At 38.3% G+C, this 16,274-nt stretch overlaps 1 protein-coding gene across 1 annotated transcript; it reads right to left on the bottom strand.

The window, feature by feature from the left end:
* Window positions 1-1,940: 1,940 nt before the first annotated feature.
* On the bottom strand, window positions 1,941-15,982 carry LOC135461332 (large ribosomal subunit protein bL19m-like). Its single transcript, XM_064738371.1, is given in 7 exon segments — window positions 1,941-2,552; window positions 2,554-2,607; window positions 3,059-3,246; window positions 7,643-7,777; window positions 8,643-8,767; window positions 9,805-9,970; window positions 15,901-15,982. Coding segments are annotated over 7 exon segments (954 nt in total). The 5' UTR covers window positions 15,950-15,982; the 3' UTR covers window positions 1,941-2,315.
* Window positions 15,983-16,274: the final 292 nt, after the last annotated feature.

Genomic DNA, 16,274 nt, shown 5'->3' with positions numbered 1-16,274 from the left:
ATATTACGATATACTGTAAGATTGTAGACATTTTCCCGAAATTTTTTTGCAGCTAAGTTATCATTTCCATTTGTTCGGTTATTGTGAGCATGAAAATCTTCATTATTTGTACCACTGCCGTATACGGCAACATATCGTAATACCATACGTTTCTCTCACACTGTATAGTTGTATTTCAACAGTACAAATATGGCAAGGACACACAAAATACTTGTACAATCTGTCAACCTTTTTCCTATCTTTTTCAGGATTATATCCAAATGTTCACTATCCACATGTAGCAACGTAATTAACAGCTTAATCCACAATTTAACAGATAACTTCTTCAATGGACCATGTAAAACTTTGTATAATACGTTTGTTTGCATTCACGCAATTAGGAAGATCAACTACTGGGCAGTAACCAAAGGGGTCAAGCAGTGCTACAAGTACTTTTCAGCGGTAGTGTGGTACTCCCTACTTTCCAAGAGAGAGAGAGTGCTGGGGTAAGCCGACCGCAGTACACATTTTTGAAAATGCTCAGCACTTCATTATTTTGGGACCCCAGCAATACACATGGAAAGTGTATCGAGAAAATCGAGAGACACAATTGCGTATAAATGTATAGGCCTTCACAGACCTACCGCTACAGAGATTCTTGCATGTACAAATAGGACTGCAAGTATATGTATATATATGTCGATTGCCCAGAATTACGACTTGTCATAACATTTTAGAATAAATTATTTCAGCTCTTTCTCACGAGGGAGGAATGAATCTGAATGACGCTCATAGGCCCACATTTATTTATAACACCTCAACCTGTAGGCCTACTGGGTTTATTCCAATAACTCACTCACAGACAACTTTACCATTTTATTATGTTTTAATAACCAGGGTTGCAGTATTATTTCATTCTATGGTAACCTGCATAATGCGACTGGTAATTTTTTTTTTACCTGTCGAAACATTTCTGTAATACACGAACAACTTCCGTTTTGGGATCAAAACATGAGAACTCTTGTTCTCGTGATCGTTGTATTTCATTGCATTAGCTTCTCTCCTCAGAAATCACCGATACAGGTACACCTTGGAAACTGGACCCTCGATGACACTTTGACATAGCACAATTAAACTGACGATCGGTGTAGAGTTAAAAACATATATTGGGAGCGATATTACGACGGTTTAATGCAGTACAGTAGCAGAGCTTGCTGTATAGTAACCCAAATGACTTTAGCCCTTTTTACATCTTCATGGCAAACACTTGAGAATGTCACAAACACCACAGTCATTCTCCACGACTGCTGGTAGTGGTAAATGAGCCTTTGCTGTAACCTTCAATTTCTAAAAACAAAAACGCCGTGGAGAGTTTCGCGAATGTAATAACTACTCTGGAGTTCTACTTCGATTTTGAAATGACTGTTTGCTTTAAATCTCGCACATACGCTATAGCTATAGTGCACATAAATAGTCAAATCAAAGTACCTACTGGTATGCGATATTTACCGTCCCGATCCTCAAAATAGCGCAAGCGCATTCGATAACCTTTCGTGTCACAAACTAAGTGAATAATAAATTAAAGCATGACTCCAAATATAATTAAAATTTTTACTCAATGCATAATTATAACAAATAAATCCCAACAAAACAATGAAGGAAACATCACGAAAGAAAGCTAATATCTGGCCATTACACACGGTCTATTTCGTTCAGCGCACGGACACGCCATATTTGGGTGAAACCACTGCGGACAATTTCTTCACATTGTTTCATGCCTCTATGATGGGCCTCAGGCGATTCTCACCAACAGACCATAAAAAGTCGCCTTACGTAAAAGTCAGTAACTTAATGTAAAGTCTAGTGATTCACGCAACACCAACCGTACGTCTACTGCATGTTCAGTGAAGAATCAAAGCTGAAACATGAAACCTGCACTCAGACATGGTAAATAAAATATTATATCATCTTTATTGATTCATTATTGGTATGTTCCACCAAACGCCAGCACTTATCTAAAATTTGATTTCAGACGCATCAGTTGCAATGATATCCACATGGTAACACAATTCAATGGTAATTTTAGTTTTCCTCCTTTTCTGATTTCAAAGACTAGCACTTGCATCACATCAGATGCCACTTGAGCCAAAACCTCTGTTTTCATTTACATTTTCAAACACCAAAGGTTAGTAAATGTTAATACCCACAAGGCATGATTGAAGGATGATCGCACAGGTTATTACAAGCAACTGGAAAATTCCATCACAAGCATCATCCGGAAATGTCACTTCACTCTGGACATTAAAGAACTCAACATTTCCTTTCTTACAAAAACGTCAATCTAGACTTGCAGGAACAGTAATACCAGTTGTTTTATGATGTCTTTGTGGTGGTTTCTTTTTACTCCCTGGTGCTGACTGCTGTCGTTCTTGTACCTCTGCCATTATGTCAGCTGCCTCCACGTCATTGATACGAGCTCTATACTGTTTCATTAAGTCATACTTTTCCCAAGGCTCTTTCCGTTCTTCGGCTTTCTGGAAAAAGATCTCCGGCAAATCCAAAGGTAGAATACCCCTTCAGTTCTTTACGTTCCCACCTTTCCAACCATGGTCTAGGATTCAATGGCACCTAAACAAACCCGGAAAGTAGAAAAAAATCCAGATAACTAAGGGATTTTCACACACTCCAAACAATACCATTCTGCCGACATGGGAGCATTAGGCACGGTAAATGGGTGCTTAATTCAGATAGATATTAAGTAGCCATTCCCAAGACAAATCTCAACACCATTGTCATTTTTGGACAAGTTCTGATTCCACCAATCTGCTTAGTAGTGTCCATGTTTAATTAGTGGAAATTAAAAGCTACGCCATAGCAGAACGAGACAACGATGTCGTTTGATGTGCCACTGTGATATTGAAATCTGTCTCAAAACATTAAAAGACAACAATTCTATGATTTCTTCGAGATGTTAAAAAAAAAGTACGCATCTGCTAACGTAGAAGTGGGTTTTTTGTTAACTTTGTTTTTTACATCGATTTCCTGTAAAAATACAAGTGTATCACAATTATAAACATACCTTAGTTGTGTTAACGGGTACTGCTCGACCCTTTGGTAGCTGCACAGGATCCATGTTCTGGGGAAAGAAGCTGTGCTCTTTAGGAGCATCCCTCAAGTAGAAGAGTTCGTCATCCAACCGCTTCTCCAATTTCAACACTTCTATCTTCTGAATCAGGGGGTTGTACATTTCGTACATTACTTCAATACCTGAAACCAGAATAGACTGGTAAAGAATAGGTCATGTTTATACAACCTCTCAGACAAAAGATTTTGGATTCTCACTGATAAAGATATACAAGCAACAACCAAAAATGGAACTTTAAATTGATCAATGATCCCACATAGAATAACTAGCCCATCAAGGAACACAGACTACAGCCCCCTAAATACTCCATGTCGTACTACACATGGGTTACCTAAATGACTGGTCGACTACGGTATTTCCGCGACTTTTTCGCAAGGCCAGAGTTGTGACGTCAGAAATTCAACTGAGGTTGTCTTGGCAAAAAGATAGTAGATCAGGGAGACACCAATGTTCAAACTAATGAATCACTTGGTATTGTTTTAAAACATGAGGACATGACTGACATCGGATTATCTATTTATTATTTATGTTTTTTTTGTTTTATATTTCATATTCAAGACTATCACATTGTTTTACTATGTACATGAAGTTGTCGCTTATACATTATGATAGAGATCAGATTTCCAGAAATGATTTGCACTTATACCTCACGACAGAGCTCAGTTCTGTGAGACCTAGGGAAACCGCCAGCCTTTAGGAAGTTTTCACTGAAAAAACTTCTCGTAGATGTGCGACACAGACACATATAATATTGATGCAAGACGAGTGTTTTCCAACACAAATACAACGTTAACAAACGGCCGCTATGAGCGCTGGAGGACAACCTGACTATGGAATCTGTCTGTTGTAGAAATTCCCCGTCCAAAGTCGGTAAGTTAAAGCATATTTCTTATCCAATTCTGTTTTGGTTCGGAGGCCGTCTAAGTTGCTAATTTTAAAGCATTTATGTTAAAAGTCTGGAAAAAAACCTACGTAAGGTAAGCTGACAAAGAGTCCGTACTCTCTAAGCTGTAGTTTTCTTGTATTGTTTTCCTGCATACACCACGATTCTGCCGAAGGACTAAGCATCCCTGAGGCCTGGTCCCTTTGCACTGTTTTCATGTGACTATTCATTAAATATTATAAGCACATCATTTTGAGTATTTACAGACCAGTGACGCCTGCTAGGATAACAAATCAATGATCACAGATTCATTGATGGGTTGCACTTAGCATAGATACTAGTAACTGATCAATACACGTGAATTCAGATCAACAGATCTTATCATTGAATTAAACTTAGGTAACACGTCATGCAATGATTTCATATTAACTGATTTGACATTTGAATTCGGCTTTGCTGATAGCTCAGGTTAACTCATCGCCCACTGTGTTCGGCTTACAAAACAGGCCATGAATTTCAGATTAAATGATTCAATTCATACATATAACATTCTTTGTTCTTTCGACTTTTTACGTATGAATGTCGCAGAAATTATTACATTCATAGATTACATTATTACAGTTCATAGATGCATTAACGTGGAATTGAAATATACATGTACTGGGCGTCCAATGGCTCAAATTCTTCAGTACTCTATAGCAATAACTACACTCTGGATGTCCGAACCATCGCCCTCCCATCCCCCGACATTTCCAAGAAAGAATAAAAATAAAACAGTAATGAGGCTGTCATCATTTTTAAGCATGTATATGTTTAGATGACAAAAGATATACACAAAGTTTCATGGAAATTAGTATAATACTTTAATGTTCTAAGTACCTGAATGGGAGAAATACAGAAAATTTTAGATTCTACAGAAGGTGTATGCTAAATTGCATGGAAATTAAATTACAGGTTCAGTACTTGAGGAAGAGTTGCATGGACAAAATCTGGATTCACGGAAAATCATTATTATGCAAAATTCTAAATGCGAGCAAATTATGAAAATAATTACCCTACTGCCATTAAACTTAAGCATGCACAAGTTCAGATGATCGGCAAGATGTATGGTAAGTTTCATACCAGTTATTTGTGAGGAAATGCTTGGACAGAATCATGTCTACAGACAGACGGACAGCTTCGTTGAGAAACACTGTCCTATATTACAGGTACGTACATCTATGACAATATGACAATGCAGCTGGCTCTAAACTGTCTGCCTTGCCATATACACATACTTGCACTTTTGACAAAATGCCTCCAAAGCTTACCAGTGATTTATGATCCATCAAATTGATTAGCTGCTAAATTATAAATGAGAGAGATTAAATCTGTGAACATCAAAACCTATTGCTGGTTTACAAAACACTAAGTGTTTCAAGGTTTTTTTTTTTTTTTTTTTTTTTATTAAAAGCGATACGACATAATTGCTTTGTTACATTGATGTAACAATATCAGTGTGTGGCAGCTCTTTTTATGATGACATTAAGATAAATTAGCAATATTAAAAAAAAAAAGATAAATTCATTGATAAGTTATTGTGCAGAGATAATGAACTGCTCAGCCCATAAAAAAGTACAAACATCACATTTTCAGTTGGAAATTACAGTTACCCTTCAAAACAATATAATGCAGGTTCAACAAACATTTGAGTGACGTTTGAGTGACATTTACAAAAAGACAGCCATTAATATGACAAGTTTATGTATTAAACATTCTCTGCTTTTAGCATCAGAGATAAAAAAACTGCTGTGTCCTCGGGTAATTTGAATTACAAACAGAATCGGGATGGAAACTCATGGGAATACATGTAGCTCCTGGTAACATTAAACTTCCCCCAAAAGACTGCCGCACCTGGTGTCACTGGCCAGAAGGCTAGATGGTGTCACATAACTACTTGTGTGCTAGAGAGATACAAGTATAGATGCAAACAGATGACTTTCTGGGTCACTACGCAAGCATTTAGCTTCTTATCCTGGATACATGGGGTCGCACGTTTAACAATGTTTCTGGTTATGTGAGAACAGTTCTTTAGTATAAGGGCCCAAATTAACTGATAACACAATAAATCAATATGACCAAATCATTTATCGATACTGATAAATCAATTACTGATATCTATAATTCATTTATTGATATCTGTAATTCATTTATTGATATCACTATTAAATGAATTATCAATACTGATAAATAGTCATATTCATTATTATCGATGTCAGTGTATATTAAAGTGGAAACGTGATTGCTTGGAAACGGACCGTGGGAATATAGCCAACAGAAGCCATACTGGATTAGGTACTCAGTGACAGTCAAACCATTGTGCAAGTACGAAAATTAGTTAAAAACTGTTAAAGGTATCTGGTTTACACATAAATGCACTGAGAACATCCTCCCTGCTTAATGGGGGTTTGTATACTTTAAAACTTAAAATTTCCAGGCCTAAAATTGACATATTCCAGGCCACTTGGAATAAATACTCTACAGCAATAACGCTTAAAGCAATGCAGAGGGGCCTCCATGGCCGAGGTGGTTAGCGCACGAGCACGGCACAAGGACTCAGGAGCTTCTCACCAATTGATACAGTCTCTGTGAGTTCAAGTCCAGCTCATGCTGGCTTCCTCTCCAGCTGTACGTGGGAAGGTCTGTCAGTAATCTGTAGATGGTTGTGGTTTTCGCCGGACTTTGCCCGGTTTCTTCCCACCATAATGCTGGCCACCATTAAACAAGTGAAATATTCTTGAGTAAAACACGAATCAAACAAATAAATAAATAAATAAATATATAAATAAATACAGCCATGTAAATGCAATACTTACTAGTTGAATTTTACATATACATGTACACGGCACTGCATCAAACAAATTCGAACATGCTGTATTCAGTTGGTTAGGTTGGTTGGTTCTGTTGTCTGTTTACAGGTCAACCCACAGAATATTTACTAGGCTGGTTCTTATGGTAAAGGTTTTTCCAGAACATTCACAAAACCCCCATATTTTCCAGGTTGTTCTAGGCCTGGGAAAGTTATTTTCAATTCACAAGGTTTTCAAGGCCCTACGTGAATCTTGGATGAAAGCAATCAAAAACAAAGTGATATCACTACCGAACAATCAATCAATTCCCAAAATGGAATTTACCACTTAGACCACAAGCTACAGGAGCAAAAGGTCGCCTCTCATTGGCAGAAAACAGCCACACCCACTAAGAATGTTGTCATAGTTAATAATAGTTGGCACATTAGTTTTACATATGATCTGAACTGATATTATTAGTTACATGGTTATTCTATGATAAGATATGCAAATATATGGTGCCAATGTGAGGATTATTGACACCATATATTGCGTATCCTATCACTGAGTAACCGTGTAACAAATTTATCCTGCAAAAACCCATCAATTCAGTGCAGAAGACCGATGAATAGGTCAATCGCTTCAGCGATGTGACCAGTGTTTGCACAACGCAACAAAGGGAGATAACCCACTCAGCAGACACATTTGATGTCATCTGCAAGATTCGAGAGTATATCTGTACCCCATGTGATCGTTATTGTCCAATGAAAAGTGGAGTATTTTGTCTGATGCGGGATATTAACCTACCTTCATCATCTATAACATTCCTGAGTATGAAGGATGATCTCAGGCCGTAACCTCCTCGGTGGATACAGATGCCCAAAAACCTATTCTTCTTCCCAGGGGCGTACTGATCGGCCACTGTCACAGCCATGACGGAGCCTGTTAGACAGGGGGGAAAAAAGTCACAGGATTAAACTATTACAGCTATGTGTAGCTGCCTGTTAGCCCTTCACACTTTAGATCACATGTTCAAATCCAGCCCTTTGTAGTTTCAGCTTTAAGTCAGGAGGTGTGTACCTGACAAGGTTTCCCGGGTGCACCCATAAACGTGACAACTGTTTTATTTATTTTATTTATTTATTTATTTGATTGGCGTTTCACACCGTACTCAAGAATATTTCACTAACAAGACAGAGGTCAGCATTATGGTGAGTGGAAACCGGGCAGAGCCTGGGGGAAACCCACAACCATCCACAAGTTGCTGACAGATCTTGACCACTGTTTTATAAGGAAGACATTCTTGATAATTCTTGTTAATGTTTCATTAATCAAATAAGTAAATAAATGATGCTTAAATTTATAATCTTTTCCAAACCATGATACTGTACATGCATAGTTTGAAGATTTTTATGTTTGCTCTTCACAGTGTTTGTTGTCACCACAACATGACTGCAATATTTCCAATTTAAATCAAGTTACAAAATAATATTTGGTTATTTGTTTGGCGTTTAACCCAGCGCCAAGTACATTCTATTTTCGAGACAGCAGCGAGACTTTAATAAAGATACGATTCTAAGATTCATGATCGGTTGCTAAAAATAAGACCTGGGCAAGGCAAGTTGGCAAGAATTTTGTGAAAGCCTTCCTCAAAAGTATTTTAAATCAATAATACAACATGAACAAATAAAACTGTAACATGTGAAAGATCCGATCTTGCTTAACTTATGATAAACAACGTGAAAAAGAGCATGTGGTCTTATTATGGGTAGGCTGCACTACCCATAACACCTTGGAGAGGACTTACCCACATAGAACTCTGGAATATCTAGATTTACTCGTCGCCTGTACATGTCCTCTCTCTCTAGTTTCTCCGTCAGTTTATCCCTGATCCTCCAGTCAGGACTGGGCAGAAAGTCTGGATAGACATCTCTACAAAACAGAAACAACTACTAGTACAGTGATTAACAGAGATACATGTTTCTCAAAAAGGTAAGACATCAAAGGGGAAAACCGACTGGTTGTGAGTCAAGTTTTCTTGGAGATTCTTTCCACCAAACACCTGTCAGAAAACAACATATGAGTTAGGAAGTGGTTTCATTACTTAGTACTAAAATTTTTAAACATCACCACAATTGACATTTAATTTAAGATTGGAGATGTGCATGTAGGTCCAACGACTTAGATAAACTTGTTTGCAGGCCTTCTACTACTGTACTGTTGAACATTGGAATATAATTTAGCTGTACGCCTTCACAAGATAATGTAATACAATTATGAAAGGGAAAATATGGGCAGTCAGAGTGGTAAATGTCAGACTTAGTGTCAAAGAAAACTGAACAAATTTTGCATAAAATTCATAGGCCAACACAGCTTTCTTTTGATTAATGTATACACACACATGTACCTTGAGGAGTAATCTTAAAGGGAGACAGCTAAGGTCCTGACGTCACAGTTAAAGTTATCAGTTGCCTGCTCCTTTCACAGCTCTTGGTTTCAGTAGAGGATAAGTACACGTCAAAAGTTCAGTTTTGATAATGTCAGTAGTCCAATACACGAGGTCATGGTTTTGCATTTCTGACCATAATTTAGACCTGTACCATTCTAGACATGTACCATTCTGTACATGTAAGTGGGCACTGCCTGAGCTCTTTTCAATATGCTGACAGTTTAGGTTTCGAAACAGTGATCTATATGATTATATAAAGCAACACTGTGTACTTGTGGAATGTAAATTTTCAACCTTTTCAACCACTAAAACACTTTTTTCATTGGAATTTATGCATACAATTATGCTGAAAATGATTTGTTTGAGTGATTAAAGCTAGAAGCTTCATAAACCTGCACAAATTATTTCTTTACACCCCATAATTATCTCAGAGTGTTTCAAAATACTGGTTTCAAAGGCAGTTGAAAAGGCTGATGAATTAGGTAAAAGAAAGAAGTTACATGTACATGTATGTTCATACCGCAATTCTTTAGGGTCTTCAGGGTGTATTGGCTGGGCGTGATCCTCAGCTGGTAGCTCTGCCGACACATCTTCTTCAGGTGACTTCACCAGCTTTGCAGATCGATGTTTGTCCAGTAACTCTTGACTGATAGAACTGCTGAGTCGGCACCATGTAGCTGACAAAGCTGTAACATACATATCGCTGATTACTCATCTCCTATCAGAGTATTCCTTGCACAACTAGTTCATCTCGCTTTCATTTGTTTTATTGGTGTTTTACAGCACACTCAAGAATATTTCACCTATATAACAATGGCCAACATTATGATGGGAGAAAACCAGACATGGTGAAACCCATGACCATCCACAGGCCTTCCCAAGTTCAGTCAAAGACGAAGCTAGCATAAAGGACTTGAACTCACAGTGGCCGCATTGGTGGAAGGCTCCTTGGTCATTGCACCGCGCTGGCATGCTGTCCCCTTGGAAACGGAGGCCCCTGGTCTCATTTTAAGTGTTAAAGTGTTGGTACCGCCTTTAATTGAGCTTCCAGAAACTATTTACAGTCTTACTGATTGCAGCGTTTGTCAATTTCATTAGAAGATAACAAAAATAAAGCTGTCCAAATATTTCTTCCATTTTAATTTATTTCCATTAATAACTAAATGCATATTTGTGGGGGTCATAATTTACTTTGGTTCTGCATTTCTTCAGAATCATGTTTACCAAAAACAATTTTTTAAACCAGTCTTACAACTTCTTCTACCTATTTCTCCTCGATATGAATCGCTTAGAGCAAATTTCCTCTTCAAGGGTATCTCAATATTCTTCAAAACCACGTAACCGATAGACATGTACGGAAATCTTGACAGCATTTAAATGGAAACAAACAAGGTTGAGTAAAATTTCTCGCATGACTCCAAAGAAAACCCCTTCCATGGGACATAGTTACTCGACAGCCTGCTGTAGATCATTTGTACTACTTGTGTATTTATTTATTTATTTTGGAGATGCAGTACTCTCAGACTGATTACGCTGCTGGACAGAGACAATGTTGTTCTTATAGAAGACAGGGAGAATTTTCTTCCAAGCAAACTGTTTTTGGGACTTAAGGAAGACACCTCCAAAAATGTTTCAGATTTACAATAAAATAGATTTATTAGTTTGATTTTAGAGTATGGTTCACCGATGACTTGCCACATTCATGGCTGCTCAACCTACAATCAGAGACCAGCGCACTTGGCTAAATCCCATGGAACAGGTTGCGGCCTGAATAGCCAATTGTGTTTGTTGTTTTAAATACATGGCGGCTGTCTTGAAAACACGACAGCACCACATGGTCTGGAGGCATTTTTGGCATTTATTAAATTATCATTACAAAATGTTGTATAGCGAATGGAAGGGCAGGTGTAAGGACGTGGATTATCATTACAAAATGTTGTGGCGAATGGAAGGCCAGGTGTTAGGACGTGGATTATCATTGCAAAATGTTGTATAGCGAATGGAAGGGGAGATGTTAGGACGTGGATTATCATTACAAAATGTTGTGTGGTGAATGGAAGGGCAGGTGTAAGGACGTGGATTATCATTACAAAATGTTGTGGCGAATGGAAGGCCAGGTGTTAGGACGTGGATTATCATTGCAAAATGTTGTATAGCGAATGGAAGGGCAGGTGTTAGGACGTGGATTATCATTGCAAAATGTTGTATAGCGAATGGAAGGGGAGGTGTTAGGACATGGATTATCATTACAAAATGTTGTGGCGAATGGAAGGGCAGGTGTTAGGACGTGGATTATCATTGCAAAATGTTGTATAGCGAATGGAAGGGCAGGTGTTAGGACGTGGATTATCATTGCAAAATGTTGTATAGCGAATGGAAGGGCAGGTGTAAGGACGTGGATTATCATTACAAAATGTTGTGTGGCGAATGGAAGGGCAGGTGTAAGGACGTGGATTATCATTACAAAATGTTGTATAGCGAATGGAAGGGCAGGTGTAAGGACGTGGATTATCATTACAAAATGTTGTGTGGCGAATGGAAGGGCAGGTTTTAGGACGTGGATTATCATTACAAAATATTGTATAGCGAATGGAAGGGCAGGTGTAAGGACGTGGATTATCATTACAAAATGTTGTGTGGCGAATGGAAGGGCAGGTGTAAGTACGTGGATTATCATTACAAAATATTGTATAGCGAATGGAAGGGCAGGTGTAAGGACATGGATTATCATTACAAAATGTGTGGCGAATGGAAGGGCAGGTGTAAGGACGTGGATTATCATTACAAAATGTTGTATAGCGAATGGAAGGGCAGGTGTTAGGACGTGGATTATCATTACAAAATGTTGTATAGCGAATGGAAGGGGAGATCTTAGGACGTGGATTATCATTACAAAATGTTGTATAGCGAATGGAAGGGCAGGTGTAAGGACGTGGATTATCATTACAAAATGTTGTGGCGAATGGAAGGGCAGGTGTAAGGACGTGGATTATCATTGCAAAATGTTGTATAGCGAATGGAAGGGCAGGTTTTAGGACGTGGATTATCATTGCAAAATGTTGTATAGCGAATGGAAGAGGAGATGTTAGGACGTGGATTATCATTACAAAATGTTGTGTGGCGAATGGAAGGGCAGGTGTAAGGACGTGGATTATCATTACAAAATGTTGTATAGCGAATGGAAGGGCAGGTTTTAGGACGTGGATTATCATTGCAAAATGTTGTATAGCGAATGGAAGAGGAGATGTTAGGATGTGGATTATCATTGCAAAATGTTGTATAGCGAATGGAAGGGCAGGTGTAAGGACGTGGATTATCATTACAAAATGTTGTGTGGTGAATGGAAGGGCAGGTGTTAGGAGGTGGATTATCATTACAAAATATTGCATAGCGAATGGAGGGGCAGGTGTTAGGACGTGGATTAACATTACAAAATATTGTATAGCCAATGGAAGGGGAGATCTTAGGACGTGGATTATCATTACAAAATGTTGTATAGCGAATGGAAGGGCAGGTGTAAGGACGTGGATTATCATTACAAAATGTTGTGTGGCGAATGGAAGGGCAGGTGTTAGGACGTGGATTATCATTACAAAATGTTGTGTGGTGAATGGAAGGGCAGGTGTTAGGATGTGGATTATCATTACAAAATGTTGTGTGGTGAATGGAAGGGCAGGTGTTAGGACGTGGATTATCATTGCAAAATGTTGTATAGCGAATGGAAGGGCAGGTGTTAGGACGTGGATTATCATTACAAAATGTTGTGTGGTGAATGGAAGGGCAGGTGTAAGGACGTGGATTATCATTACAAAATGTTGTGTGGCGAATGGAAGGGGAGATCTTAGGACATGGATTATCATTACAAAATATTGTATAGCGAATGGAAGGGGAGATGTTAGGACATGGATGTTATTCTGGCTGCTACCTGTTCCACACTATTTAGTCAAGTGCACTCATCTGACAGTAGGTTGAGTAACCATGAATTTGGTGAATTTGAATATTTCTCAACCAACAGTCACCGTGCTTAGACGGCAGTCATGGTAGTCGTGGAGTGGGGTAACGCGCTAATGGAGAAACGCATTTGCGAGAGCTAAAAGACAGAATAGCCCCAAATGTGTCAGGTTGGCAATATGAGACATTTACTGCTGTTCACACACGTACTAAAACTTCCCTAACCTAAATCGTCGTCGACAGAATACTCCTACAAATTAACTAACTTCTTCTTAGGTTGGCCTAAGAACCAAAACCAAAAATGGTCCTATGGCAATAACATAAATTGACAAAAAGGACATTTTCAGACTCCACTGACATGGATTTTTCCTTTTTTTGCAATCAAATCTATGCAATCTGTTAAATGTACAAATCAATACAGCAAATCTCAGTGTTGTTAGTATTAAAGCAACTTTGATTAAGGATCAGTTTGAAGTTTGGTAGGCCAAAATAGCTGACAGTTAAGGTAGTACTTTCTAGAAATTGGACTATTCTACTACATTGCTCACATTTGGACAGAATAAAGTACGCATCTCCTAAAACAATGGAAAACACCTTACATTGCAATGGCATGTACATATAATCCACACAATAGCATGATATCCAGGCAAGTTGGCAACGACTACACATCTTCATTGTAACTAGTGAAGGGAATTGAGAAAACAAGACGCCAAAGACTGAGTGAAGGTGCAATTGAGAACGCACAGGATACACGAACAGAATTTAACTGATTATTTAATATTCAAAATCGAAGGCTCATGCTGACATTTCCGCCATATTTGAAGGTCATGACTGTTGTCAACGTTTTACTTTGTAGAAACTGTCAACGACTATTAATCTAATTCTACTGAATGTTGATCCCGTGGCTGCAAAGTTTATATTTTACTGTGAAACAGACACGATGGTTACACACCTCTCCTTATGGCTGCAGGTTACAACATGCTGATATCAGTTCTGCACTAAATACCGAATATCATGTTACCAAAGTTTTGATTACTTGTAAGATTCAATTAAATAAAAGAGGGGTTAAAAATTGATCGTTAAAAAATTAGGAATAACATTATTCTTATATGAAAAAAAGCATGCCCATGGGCCAGTAGCCTACAGACCATGCCCCTCATCTATAAATAAGTGCATTGGTCAGGTTTCCTGAATGCATCCAGAATGGGTTGGAATGTTGGTGATTCAACAAACAAATTGTCCCGACTACTACGTCAACTGTAGGTCATGAAATTTTGTTGACGCACGTATGCCAAAGGTAATGAGACTTAATTTAGGAAAGTAACATAAGGAAGAAATCAATATGATCTCTTTCCTTTTCAGCAATATTCTGTATCAGTCATTTCTGGGATCCTATGAATATGGGTTACAACGTCTGTTACACTGAGTGGTGGCCGTTGGAAAGCTGGTTTGAGGTAACTACTTTGTTTTGGTTTCGGAAGTACACGTAGTTTCCATGTCTTCAAGCTCTGCAAGAACTCTGTTACAGATATTTTATCAACCGTGTATATACTGAAACTATTCGTTACCTCCAGTTTAAATATATCAGAAATTCGACATTTTCGGTGAGTTTTACTTGCTCCTAAATTGTGTATCTGTAGAACTTTAAAATGGGCATATATAGTGCCCACATTTCAACACTATTTATAACAATGCTTTCATATACTCTACACTTTATCCTGTCCTAATGTGAGCAGTGTAATAGTTCTGGTTGTGGAAGAGTCCAATTTTTAGAAAGTACTACCTTAGCTTGCAGCCATTTTGGCCTGCCAACAGTTAACCCAAAGCCAAGCTGGACATTCCTACAGCAACACCCAGCTTCAGTCATATAGACTTCCACGCAGATTATTTCACTAAAAATACACCCGCTTGAACCCTACCTTATTTTTTATGCCTGAAATGTAATATGTCAAAGCTAGCATTGGTAAGCCATCTTTCAACAGTAATGCAACCGTTTAAACTCAAATCAACACCTGCCATGTTTGGAATTTTTTTTAACTTCAGGCAAGGTAATGGGCAACGAAAATTTTATCCCATCCAACATTCTCTTTTAGAAATGCAAATTCCAAACATGGCAGATGTTAAATTGAGTTGTTCGATTTGAATGTTTAAACGGCTGCATTACTGTTCAAAGATGGTTTACCAATGTTGGCTTTAACATGTTACATTTCGGGCGTTTTAGGGGATCGGTGGATAGCAAAAATAAAGTAGGGTTCAATCGGGCTTTTTTTAGTGAAATTGTCCGCGTGCAAGTCTAAATGGCCGACACTGGGCGTTATGATGGGAACGTCCAGCTTAGCCAACATTCAGTTGTAGGGCTAACCCATAAACTTGTTTCTATTTCTGTTACCGGTACGTTTTAGTGCGCAAGTGAACGGTTGTAGATTTCCATGCGAATATGCAACTACCAGTGTCAAATCATACGACATAGATGTCCGCCATATCAAATGAAATGCAATCTAGCATTGATTCAACATTATTATCAATGTTGTTGTTGTTGTTGCTCACACACGTGATTACTGATATGTCTGCAATTGGATTCCATCTAACATTTAAACATCAATTGTTTAATTAATTTGGTAACTACTGTAAGCGCTCCGTATATTGTGCAAACTAAACACTATACCTGATTTGCCTGATTTTTGCACAGCTATGCGAGAAAGACTTCTCAGCATCGTACCACTTGAAGCGAAACAAGGTTAACAGTGTCCAATTTATGTCTGTTCCTGTCGGTAGTGACCCGAAGGGCTTGGTCGCTTATTCTAAGCTGCGCATCCACCACCGCAGGCGCGTCAACGTATCCTTTTTACAGCTCCTATAATTAATGAAAAGACTAATATAAGAGATATTCTTGTGGCTTTAGTGTTAATATTTAACTCTAGGAAATCCACAGGCAAAATGTAGACCCACTAAACTGCTTCCTTTGGAAAATGTGAGGGGCGTTTATACAGACAAAAATGTCCAGTTAGTCCCATATAGCAAAATATGAACTAAAGCTGT

Source organism: Liolophura sinensis, chromosome 1 (genome assembly GCF_032854445.1).
Source record: "Liolophura sinensis isolate JHLJ2023 chromosome 1, CUHK_Ljap_v2, whole genome shotgun sequence".
Classification (NCBI taxonomy): Eukaryota; Metazoa; Mollusca; class Polyplacophora; order Chitonida; family Chitonidae; genus Liolophura; species Liolophura sinensis.
The sequence above is the reverse complement of the archived record's forward strand: the minus strand, read 5'-3'. Positions and strand labels throughout refer to the sequence as shown.